Raw genomic sequence first — 13,340 nt, forward strand, 5'->3', positions numbered from 1 at the left:
AGACACTTTACGGAAATTGAGAGTTTCGTGTAATTTGTTTGCCATGCTGTGCCCTGTTCTGCAGAATCTGGAACCTAAACCGCCCCAAAATGATTATCTATATGAATTACGTTAATTTTGGTAGAAATGTTTTGCAGAAAATAAAATTGATGATACCAGGTTCTGTCAAAAAAAAAAAAACTGTACGAAATTAGAACAAAAATACTAAAGTATAAAAAAGCATAAAAAAGTGCAATTTTTTAGGATTGGAATGTGAAATTGTGCATTTTTAACATTTTACATTCAATTCCTTGGATATTTTACTACTTAAACGTCTTGTTACGCTATAATCGCTATAGGAATGTAGAAAATATATTAAAAATTTAAACCCTTTAAATGGTATTTTTTCACGATAATGGTTAGTATTCTGAGTCTTATAGGCTCCAGTTGTTTTTTTTCTCAGCGCCTGATACCATTAGTTGTATTTCCTGCCAAGTACTTGTTTTGGTATGAAAATTAATATTAAGTAGTAGTTTTAATCCTATTGGGTAGGTTTTGACCCAAGGACCACGGTTTAAACTTTGTTTTCAATAAAAAAAATATGCATTTATATTTACACGAAATGGAATAGATTTACAAAGTGCGTGATCAAGATGTCGATCTTGTATTTTTTCAGGACACCCTAAGGATCAGGGAATCTTACTCTACGCTATAAATTACTTTCTGCCCTTATGATAAAAGCCGTAGTAACCTGGAAAATCTGAATATCACAGATGCTACTTAGCTTTACCAATTCACTGATAAACTTCTGAGAAACATTTTTTCTCAGAGTGATTCTTTTATTTTGGAAGTCTGAAACAACCGCTATATAAGAAAGCTTTATTTCATGTCTTATCTAAATGGGATATAAAAATGCGCATCAGATACTTCTTTAATATGTTATTTGAGTTGCGTAAACATGTAAATAATGAAGATGCGTAAATATATACAGAATGAAGGTTTTAATACAAAAATGTATTTCATGTAAATTGCTAAAACCTTTTCATAAAGGGAATTTTTTTATCAAGGTCAAAGAACATCTCATAAAGAAAAATAAGATCTCAACGCACATCTTCAGAATAGCTTGGCACTCAGACTTACTTTGTCAATATTGAACCTAACCAATCAATGAAATAAATGGTAAAAATATATATTTTTTTAACAATATCTTTATGTCCTTTATGAAAATTAAGAATTGTTTATTAGGGTGGGCCTACACAAAAATAGAATTCGTAATGAGAAACATTTCGGGATTAAAAAGTTTTATTTTAGATCCCCTAAAACCTGTGTGAAATATTAAAACAGAATCATCAGGATCCTGATTTAGCTGGGAACAAACAAGTCTTCGTGCAATTCGTAATTCTCCGAATTTTGCAAAAATCATTGCAATTATTTTTTCGTTTACTATATAATATGCCCAGTTTCTAAAAATCTTGTAAGATTTCAATATTTTCAGTTTTTCTGGGACAAAATCTCATTTTTATAAAGTTTGAAGAAATAAAGTTATTCTTAGAGGCAATTATTTATGGTCTGGCCATTTCAATGGCTAAAATATTCTCATTTTTTAACCTTAGCTTTTTAAACTTTGTTATTAACGCACTTTTAAATCTTTATATAAATGCAGAGTCTGGTCATTTTCTCAATTTCTTTTTGGTTGAATTTTAAGAGCGAGGAAGTTTCTAATTGTTAAAAAAATTGTTTAAGATATGACCAATTCGATTTCAAATCAGGCAAAGTTCCATAAAAATTGGACTGATTTTTTATTTAGATATAAGATTTTTGAGTCAAAATAAATAATTGATCGAAAGAAATTGAACAAAATTGAAAATTGGCTGCGGGGTTTCTTTAAATTGTTAAATTTGGATATTTTTCAAAGCTCCACTTTAATTTTTTTTGAAGAAAATCTCTGCTACAAATCGAAAAAATTTATTTTTGACAAATCGAATTTTCGCCATTCTATCGGAAAGAATGGAATCTAGAAAAAATTACTTGGCCTCCAAGCTATATCAGTCTCCATCAAACTGATAGAATGCCTTTTTTAAATTAGTAGGAATTTTTTGAAAATATTGACGATTTTCTAGATTTGTAAACTTTTATTTAAAAATTTTCTTGTACCTAAGTTCGCCTAAATTAAAATTTAATTGCACATAGTTCGCAAAACTTTTGAAACTTATTTAACTTTCTTGAGGTATATAAAAATTAAATTTTATCTCTGAGGATCTGAAAATATTCAAATCTTAAGAGATTCATGGAAATTGGACATATTATGTCGCCTACGAAAAAACATAAATATCAGCATTTTTTTTAAAACTCGAGAATTACGAATTCATCAAACTTACTTTTGCTCCTCGGTATTTGTGGATATTTATCGATATTTTAAATTTTTTATACAAAGCATAATAGACCAAAAATGTAAATTTTCAGGGCTGGGCTGTTTTTTTATTTTTTATTTTCTTTATTTTTTGACCCATATTATTTATAATCTTCGTGGAGATAATGATGTTAAAAATATGGGTTTCCTTGCTCTTTAGATAACGAATAAAAGTTATAAATATTATGAAAGAATAATTATTTAAAAATATCTATTAAAATGTCGAATTCGCTTATTCTACTTTTTCCATCAGTCATATTTTTCGTATCATCTTTTTTGTGAAACCTATCCTAAATCGATGAATCGGATTTCAAATATGTCCCTAGGAAATGTATGAAGCGTAAATTCTTATCGGATTTTTCTTTTTTCAGAGGATGAAAATGCAGTGGTGCAAGGTGTTGTCACGGATGACGGTCTTTTTGACGGCACAGTGGTTACGGGATTTGAGGAGTACTATATCGAACCTACAAGCCGATATTTGCCCGGAGATGAGGACACATCACCCCCTTATCATACCATAGCGTATCGTGCTTCTGACGTTATGACGCCACCAAGTCCTCTTCGTTGTGCCAGTCACGATCTGCATCATGGCACCCTAAGCGACTCTCTAGATCGGTAAGTACAGTTTTCCTCTTCATTATACGGGAAAATCCCTCAAAATAATTTCCTTTCTCCACTTATTCTTCAGCATTGTGCATCACTAAATTAATAACACGTCAAGACTGTATCAGTCAGGCTCTAGGGAAAAGATAAATGAGCCAGTATGTACGGGGCGCGTCCACATATTACGTGACGATATTTTTAGTGATTTTTGAGTTACACCATGCTTTTGTGAAAATTTTTTACTTTTTGTGGACCCCACGAATGTCACGCGAGACTGACGCTATTTTTAAATACGAAATATAAATGTTATTTTGTGTAACCCTCAATCGAAAAATGAGTAACGAGTTGAAGTTATTTAATAATAATGTTAGAATTTTTTTCCTCAAGTTATTTAAACTTTTTTATATTTGAAAATATTGACAAAATTAAAAAAAAAAATTAAAGTAGGTTCACTATGCCTGCAATGGAGGATTTCGTATGCTGTTAAGAAGGAAATAAGTAGTTTAAAACTCTTCTTCTCATACTTTTCCTCTCCTACTCCTCCTACATTCCTCTACTTTCCCTAACTGCCCCTAATTTCCCCTGCCTCCCCATCATCGCTTCCCCACCCTTCACCAACTTCTTATATATTTACTTCCCCCTCTCTTCACTTTCCCTACATTTCTTCTTACTTTCTTTACTCTACAACCCAATTTTCAAGCACTTTCCCTAGTTGCGCTCACTTCACTCTACTTCCCCGCATCTCATTGGCCAGAACTCTCCTTCCCTTGCTCTCCTTCCCTTATTTACCCTACTTACTATCATTCATTTTCACTCACTTGCCCTACTTTTCTTCCCCTTATTTTCTGTATTTTGCATATTTCTCCTACTTCCCCTTCCCTTCTAAATTTTCTGTTAGAATTTAGGAGCTCCTCTCACTTCCTCAACTTTCACTCACGTCATTTCCCACCATTTCTTCTACTTTCCCTAACCTTATTTCACCTCACTTCTCCTAATTATCCTTCCCACATTTCACATACTTTCCCTAATCCCCATAGCCTCATTGACCCTACATTTAGCAACAATTATTTCTCCTCACTTTCCCTACTTCCTCTACTTCTCCTACTTTTGTTATAAATGCATCTTTTGCATTTTTTACATTTTAATAATAAAATTAAATGATATTGATCATAAGTTTTAATTATTTTATATTTTAATAATTATATTATATTTATTAATGAAAGTTTATTAATTGTTGTTTGTGTTTGGTTAAAAATGCAACTGCTTTGTTCAAAATTAATCTGCTTTGTTTAAAGATTTAACAATTTCATTGAAAATTCATCATTCTTGGTTTAATTTAACTGTTTTTGATTTGAAATTAAAATCCTTTTCGGTTGATATATGATAATATAATATGATAATATAATATAATATGATATATAATATCGATAATATTTCTTTTTGTTTTGCAATACATAAAAAATCCCCTTTAGAGTCATGATACTTAGGTTAATTAATAACAATATCTTTCAAAAATATTAATTAATTTCAGAACAAAAATAAATATCATCGATCCTTATGACATTAAAAAATTCTTCTTTGCAGTCATTCATTTTTCTGTTTTAAAAATTAGCTAATTGGCATAAAATTAAACTGTGTTGTAACAATAAAATTTTTTTGGTTGAAACTTCGTCATTTTAATTGAAAATTCAATTATTTTTTCGTAAATAACCCTTTTTTGGAAAGTAATATTTCTGGTTGAATTTCAAGTATACTTTCTCGACTTTCTTGGCTCAACATGAAATTTTTTTGTCAAAAATTTAGCTTTTGGTTAAACCTTAAAATATCTCCTAAAAATCATCTTCTTAGCTTAAAAATTCAACTATTTGGTTGAAAGAACATGCAACGTCATATTAAATTTGGCACCACCATTTCTTAGATTATTAATATTTCCAAAACTATACAACGAATTTTAATAAAACTTACGATTAGAGGTGCTGTAGACAAAAAATACGCCCTAATATGATAATACTAAGATTTTTTACATTCTCATCTAATGAGAAGGTATTGGTTTTATATAAAATTTCAATTTGTCGGTTTTCATAAAATCTTCACGTTTTGAGGCCCACTGAGTCAGAAAAAACGATTTTTACGAAGGTGTTTGCCTGTCTGTCTGTAGTCTGTATTCTGTAGGCACGATTACATTCAAAAAATTATTGGATTCTGCTTTGGCACACTTTTTAAGGCCTAAAAATAAAGAGCAAGTTCGTGGACCAGCTATTTAGGATCAAAATTCAAAAAGTGAGCACGTTTTCAAAAGTTTTAAGACCACATTTTTTCAAGACTTCAAAATTCTATGAACGGTTATTCATAGTATTCAGAATCTCAAACAATTTATCCTAATGACTTTTTTCTATAAAAAAAATCACTAGAGTTAGAGCATTATCAAAATTCGAAAAAACAAACTAAAATGAACATTTGAAGCCAAACAACGCATGCTATGAACTAAAGTCAAGAGAAAAAAAACGTTAATTTTTGAATAATAAATTTTTTTATTTGGTTGAAAATTTAGAATTTTATCGTACGAAAAATAATGAAAAGTCCAAAAAGTCCGTTTTTTGGTCAAACTATGCAAGATACGAAAAAATTGAATGAATTAAAATTACGCGCCCTAAAAAGATCTAGAAATTTTTTAACAATCACTTTTCGATAGGACATGTAGTTTTTGTTTTTAGTCGTAAAATAAAATATTAAAAATTAAAAATTAAAAATAAATTCAATTTTTGGACTAACGACATAAGCTACAAAAAAAATCTTGTTCATCCAAAAAAAGGCTACAAATGTTTATTATTACTGTTGTATAGGATGCGCAGTTTTTCTTTATTCGTAAATGAATCAAACTAAAAAGATTAATTTCTTGACAAACAACGCAAGCTATGAAAAATATAAATAGACTCATTCAAGTTTTTCATGAATAATTTTTTAGAGGACATTTAGTTTTTTCTTTAATCGTAAGATATAACCTTTAAAATAAAAAATTAAATTATTTTAATACATTTATCAAAATAAATATTTTTTGTAAAACGACACAAGGTACGCGCTAAAATTAAAAGACAAAAGTTGTTCACCAAAGAAGATCTATAAATTTGTTATTAATCATTTTTAAATAGGACGATTAGATTTTCATTTAATCGTAAAAAATAAGATTGAAAATAAAAAAATTAAATTTTTAGAATAAATTTTTGGAAAAAGGACACGAAAGACGAAAAAAATTTAAAAAGAAAAGTTTCCTTAAGCAAAAATATCTAGAAGTTTGTAATAAAATCTGATTAAAAAATATATATTGTAAACAAAAATCTGCCCGCCTTGCGGGCACGTTCTTATAGCGCTCTGTGTGCGTGGCTAGCAAGTTTGAATGCGCCTGTGGCGCGCGATTATTGATTTTCGCGCTTCCCGTTCGATGATGCATTCACTTTGCGGTACACGCTCAGTCTTTTTGTTTACCCTACATTTGTGCGCAATTTTTAAAAAATTTAAGGTCAAAACATCGATAACTTCTATTTAGTGATTGAGAATCCTCTTTTGTCGAACCTCCTTCAGCTTTAACGAATATATTCTCATTATGTATCTCGTACTTCGCATTCGATTTTGTCGAAAGTGCAAACTTTTTTGCATTATTACATTCTCATCAGAGAAGGTATTAGATTTGTGTAAAATTTGACCACCCCCCCCCCTCCAGTTTTTGTCAAATGTCCACGTTTTGAGACCCTCTGAATCCGAAAAACAGGCTTTTACGAATGTTTTTGCCTGTCTATCTGTATGTCTGTATGTATGTCTTTCTGTGTGTCTGCTTGTGAACACGATAACTTTGGAAAAAAGTAATCTATTAGATTGCCCTTTGGTACACTCGTTTAGTGTCCTAAACTAAAGGACAAGTTCGTTAGACAGTCATTTTAAATGAAAATTCAAAAAGTGGGCACATTTTGAAAATTTTTTGAGACCACTTTTTTAAAAATTCAAAAATTCTCTGTATGGTTATTCATAGTATTTAAAAAATGTAACAATTTATCCTGATGATTTTTTTCGAAAAATCAAAAATTATCATTATAATTATAATTTTATAAAATTATAATTTTCAAAATCCAAAAACTAAAACGAACAATTTAGGCCAAACAACGCGTGATACGAAAAAAGTCTGGAGAAGACAAACATTGCTTTTGGAAAGCCCTACAAGTTTATGATAACAACTTTTTCAATTTGGTTAAAAAGTTGAAAATTCCAAATTTGATCGCACCAACAAATTTTGGAACCAGATTTTTTCAAGATGTAAAAATTCTATGCACGGTTGTTCATAGTACTTTAAAACTTAAACAATTTATCCTTCTGACTTTTTTCTATAAAAAGAAAATTGTCAGAGTTAGAGCATTTTCAAAATCCAAAAAAACAAACTGAAATGAATATTTTAAGCCAAACAACGCATGATATGAAAAAAAATCAACAGAAGGAAAACTTTGATTTTTCATAGCCCTACAGGACTACACTAACAACTTTTTTAATTTGGTCGAAAAGTTGAGCATTTCAAATTTTATCGTGTCAAAAATAATGAAAAATTCTATTTTTTGGTCAAACTATGCAAGATACGAAAAAAATGAAAAAGCTTAAATTGCGCGCCCTGGAAAGAACTACAAATTTAGAATGAATCACTTTTCGATATAAGCTACGAAAAAAAATGAGACAAAAATTGTTCATCCAAAAAAGAGCTATAATTTCTGATAGGACCTGTAGTTTTTGCTTTAGTTGTAAAAAATATCATTCAAAATAAAAATATTAAATTTGTTCGATAAAACGACAGAAGGTATGAACTTAAATTACCAGACAAAAGTTGTTCGCTTAAAAAGATCTATAAATTTATTGTTAATCATTTTTCGATTGGCCGAGTACATCTTCTTTTAATCGTAAAACATAAGATGAAAAATGCTAAAATGAACTTTTTGGAAAAAGCACAGAAAAGACGAAAGAGGACATAGGCTCCTATATAGGACCCCATATAGAGGTCCTATTAAAATTAAAAATTAAAATTTTAATTAATTAAAAATAAAAAATTATAAAAACAAGGAAATAAGAATTAGTATGATTCAATTTTTATGCATGTTATGAATTGTAATGATATAAATTTATTGAAATGATACATGTTTCAGAGCAGCTTAGAATACAATTAAAAGCAAAATAAGAAACAAATACAAAAATAATCATGATAAATACAATTTGCTTTTTATTTTGCAATTTTTTAATAAGTAATCCCTGGCAGAGTTACATAAAAAATGTATTATAATTGATATAAAAGTGTTGTGTATAATGTAGAAAAGTTGACAGGTTGCACAAAATCAAGTGCGAAGCACGAGATACGTGATGAGAATGTGTTCATTAAAGCCAAAAGAGCGAAGCGCGAGATAAATACAACATCGAGCGCGAAGCGCGAGAACCAACAGTTACGCGCCCTAGGCGCGCTCAAACTTGCAAGCGAAGCGAGCCGCGCGCGCAGCGTGGACGAGAATGTGTCCGCATGGCGGGCAGATTTTTTTTATTTTGTCTAAACAAAATTCCATAAAATATTTGAATTCGAGTTTTCGTCAATATCGCGCCTTTTTATTTTGTTCTATTTGGAATACACAAATTCTTTATAAATTCACTTTTCTTAAAAAAAATCGATGGTGACTTCTGGATCAAGGGATATCGTCATCCTTACGAAATTATTATAATTATTAGATGTTCCCATAATAAAATATAAACTGCTAATTATTTTCAGTTTTTCAACAGAATTTGTAAGCGTTGTTAATGTCGTATTAAACAATATAAATTGGAGAATTAAAAGTTAAATTATGTTTTTCTAGAAAGAAAAGAATGAGCCATGAATATTTTTAAATTCGGTTGCAAAAAAATGCATGCGCCTTATCCCCTATCCTATTTCGTTAAATAAAAAACTAAATTATTGAATCATTTCAGATTTTTAACAATATTTTCAAACATGGTTAAAAGCAATTTTAATCGTGAGCGATTGGTAACAATAGTTCAGTTTTATGGTAACTGTGTCGATAGAGTTAAATTATAACAGAGTCTTATAGATCCAATTTCACGTTGCTTTCAGAAAATTAAATGATACCAATAAAACCTCCCAGTCATTTTACGAGCATCTACTAGACAACGAGGTTCAACAACACGGAGGGTTTTATTCGCAAGAAGAAAAGTTGAAAGCTTCGAAACCAGAGAAACGTTACGACTTAGAATATTTAGACAGGTAAAATCACGATAACAAACTTAACTTCTTATGTGTTTTCAGCTTTAAAGATATACTCGAAGATTTACCAATTGTTCCACCAATTGAAAAATGACTGTATTAGACTGTCTCTTGACACTGTCGCAATAGAGATCAACACTTTAGAAAAAAATTAATTAAAATTTTTAATTAGAAAAATATTCGATACAAATGGTCAAAATCACATTCTTAAAAAAGAAACTTATAGTATATTTTGCTCATTCTTCTGTACGTAAATGGTTTTGATAGTTTTAAACAAAGACTCTATTTTACAAAATGCTATATGAGGCTGAAACAAAATTTATAGTGGCAATTTGATATCATGTACTTTTACATACGCGTATCAATCTACGAGGTCTGTTCAGAAGGTATCCCAACTTGTGTTCCAATTTTGTATCTAGTTTTGGTGCTACCAAAACAGGTACTTACCAGTTAGGTGAGACCTCTGTGAGACCCCCTATTAAGTGAAATGGAGCTATGAATCTTTAGTTGATTCGTATACCCAGTTGAGTAAACGTCTGACCACGCACGCGCCGTATTTTAGGATGACGGAGTGCACCGAACAAAGAGCGTTCATTAAATTTCGCGAAAAACTTAAATAATTCACGTTCGGAAACCATCGTTATGTTTCTTTGGAGATTGGATCATCTCCATTGATCCGAATTAACTTCTTACTCATGGTATACCACAAGGCTGGATACTTTTCGGACAGACCTCGTACTCATAGGAAATTGATGTGATTGGCCCTTAAATTAGTGTCGTCTTTTTTAACTTTACAGAATATACCGAGAGCGATTTGCTAGAAATTTAAAAAAACGGGCAACAGTGGATCCTCGGAAAACTACGTGTATGCTTTATCTGCAAGCTGATCATCAGTTCTTCGCTCGATACGGCACGGAGGAAGCTTGTATCGAAGTTATGACCAGACACGTTCAAAGAGTTAACTCGATTTACAAATATACAGGTGAGCTAGCTCTTTCTTATTTTTATTATTATTTTTTTATTCATTTTTTGCTCTTTATTATTATTAAACAAAGTTCAATGAACTTGGGTGCTTTTGCTCGATTGGTCAATATCGAGGGAGAAATAACTCAAGCAATCCACTAGATCGCTCGGTTATCAGAACTGGTAATCTGGCGTAATCCAATTATAATCCGGAGTAATTTAAGTAAATAGAGAGTAATCCACTTGTAATCTAGAGTGATGCAGTTCTAATAAAAAATTAGCCACCTGTAATCGATAAAATGTTAAGTAAATCAGGTAATCCGGTTTGTAAGATGCTGTAAATACAGAGTAATCCACTGGGAACCAAGAGTAATTTAGTTATAATCAGAAATTGTCTATCTGTATTAGATAAAATTACTAGTATTTCAGATCCAGGATAATCCACTTGCGATCCGCATTATTAACTCTTAATCTAAAGTAATCCAGATTAATCTGGCTCAAATCAAGTATTATCCACCTGTAATACACATCATTATAGGATAATTTCAGGTAATCTAACTAATTACTATGTTACATTTTTTAAAAAGTAAATCTCTTTAACGCATTTTGTTGAAAATTCGTCTTTTTTTGGTATAAAATTAATATTCTTCGTTGAAAATTCACGTTTTATTTGAAAATTCAACGCTTCATTGAAAAAATACTCTACTTTCTAGGAAAAGTATCAATTTTTTTAAAAAGTAATTTTTTTAAAAATTATACTGTTTCATAAAAAACATTCTTTTTATGTTAAAATTGAAGTATTTTGGTAGGAAATTCATTGCTATGGTTAAAAATTAAACCTCATTTTTAAAAATTCGTTTTTTGTGGTTCAAAACTAATTAATTTTGTTAAAATTTATTTTTTTTTTCAAAAGAAAATCAAGTTTCTTGGCTGAAAATTCATCGCTTTGGTTGAAACTGAACTATTTTTTTGAAAAATAAACTATTTTTTTGAAAATTCATGTATTTAAAAAAATCCTCTTTCTCTTATAAAATTATTCTTCTTGATTAAATATATATTGTGTTAGTTGCAAAATGGAATTATTTTAAAGAATTTTTTGGTTAAATTCTTTAGAAAGTACATGTTAAGAGTTAAATATTAATAAAAAACTAAAAATAAGCCCGTATTTCTCACAAGATATCTCAGATCCTATTTATCAAAAATACTTCAAGTAGGAATCAGTCCACTAGAAATTTAAAATAATAAAATGCACCCATGTAGTATATAAGCACTTGAATAAACTATTAATAATTGACAAAGTACAGCATAAAAAAATATATTGTAACATGAATATAACTGTAAAATTGCAGAAAGTTTCAATTGTTAAAAACCATTGTCCATTAAAAATAAAACCCCTTCAAAAAAAAGTTAAAAGTAAAAAATTTTAAAACATGCTAAAAAAATGAAAACCGAAGACGGAAATATTTATCAAATACAAAATTTGAAACCGTATATTTCAATGTTTCCTTAAATTTTTAATAACTTCCTTAATAATAAATATTTTTTATTGTTGTTGTGCTCATATTTTAATCTATTTTTCCGCAGTATCATAACAGCTTATGATGAGTAAAAATCTTGAAAATTGTCTTATCGAATTTTCAAGGACTTGAAGTTATAACAAAAAAGTTGTAAAAATTTGAAAACATCTTATGTGTAGGCAAATCGGAATAAAAATTGAATAAATATATATTTTGAGGAAATTTCATAGAAACTTTATGATTATATGTTTCGTATATTCTACAAAAATATTTTGGTTACTACAAAGAATATTGAAATATTTCTAACTTTTTGTTACAACTTCAAATCCTTGCAATTTGATCAGGTACTTTTCTCGATTTATACTCATAAGCTACTATGATACTGTGAAAAAATAGCTTCAAAATGAGATCAAGAATATTAAAAAATATTGATTATGAAGGAAGATATTTAAAATGTAAGAAAGCATTAAAATATAAACTATTCCTGTAATAAAATTATATAGAGAATGATCCCACATTTTCTACAGAATTTTGAGATCATTTAATCCCTTAATAGAAAAAAGTTTAGCTCTGACATATTTAAAATTAAAATAACTCATCAATATTAAAAAAATAAGTGTATTCAAACCTGTGTCTAGAACGGTGACTCTGGGATACCGGGCGACCTCTCAGAGTACGCAGCCTTATCCTTGCATGCGGGGCTCTGCAAGGATGGACCAACCCCTTTCCCTAGCTTCTCGTGGGAACAACAATGACACCACCAAACATAGTTGCAGTAAGTGCGGTTCAAAACAACAGAACGCGCAGGGCTCCCGACAATGGGTCGGCCAACAGTGCCGACCAATCTAGAGCTGGGGGAGCCAATGAAAATGGATTCAATGCGATGGATCGGCAGGATCTCGTGATCTTTGGGTGGACGGAGCAACTGAATCACGACTTGCTAGACTACTACGATGCGAGTGTGGCCCGTGAACGGGGTTACGTGGCACGGCTGCATGCTCTGTGGTGCGAGAAACACCCTGAGCTATCGCACTTTTCGCAGCAACGTCTGCGAAACCATGCTGAACTACTCCGTAAAAGGGGCTATGTAAGCGGAACGCCTACTCTACCACAGCTAGAACAAGCCGGCAACAAGGAAAGAGAGGCGACACTAAGACCAACCGCGGGCAGGCATTCAATAGATGAAGAGCGATGCTTTACCACCCGGAGAAACATCAACTCCAAGGTTTCTCTCAAGCCTAAAGATCTGGCTGAAATGGATGACGAGCTCCGTGGACATTTTTCCGGTGAATCCGACCTCTGGGCTATCAATTATTGTGTGTATAATGCAGCGAGAGCTTTGGCCGATGCGAACCGTAAAACAAAACCAACGGCTGATCATAAGACCAAAAGACGAATGCATCAACTTGCCATAAAGATAGGCTGGGCAAGACAGTACGCGTCCCGCATTCAATATGTGATTGACTAGATCACATCTGGCAGGAATTTTACAGCCAAGGTTCGAAAGTTCGCGCGCGAACTCCGGAACCGTTATCACACACTTAACAAGTCAAAGCTGCTGACCATCAGGCAGCATATTGTTGAGAGAATACGG

The 13,340-nt window shown here is 30.9% G+C and overlaps 1 protein-coding gene across 1 annotated transcript in view; it reads left to right on the forward strand.

Annotated features, from left to right (window-relative positions):
• The window catches only part of LOC117167082 (disintegrin and metalloproteinase domain-containing protein 10), a 418,983-nt gene that overhangs the window by 274,993 nt on the left and 130,650 nt on the right, over nt 1–13,340 (forward strand). Inside the window, exons 5-7 of the mRNA XM_033351703.1 lie at nt 2,761–3,004; nt 9,117–9,266; nt 10,064–10,248. Coding sequence (XP_033207594.1) covers nt 2,761–3,004; nt 9,117–9,266; nt 10,064–10,248 — 579 coding nt within the window. The remainder of the gene's footprint in view (nt 1–2,760; nt 3,005–9,116; nt 9,267–10,063; nt 10,249–13,340) is intronic.

This window comes from Belonocnema kinseyi, chromosome 2, assembly GCF_010883055.1.
Source record: "Belonocnema kinseyi isolate 2016_QV_RU_SX_M_011 chromosome 2, B_treatae_v1, whole genome shotgun sequence".
Lineage (NCBI taxonomy): Eukaryota > Metazoa > Arthropoda > Insecta > Hymenoptera > Cynipidae > Belonocnema > Belonocnema kinseyi.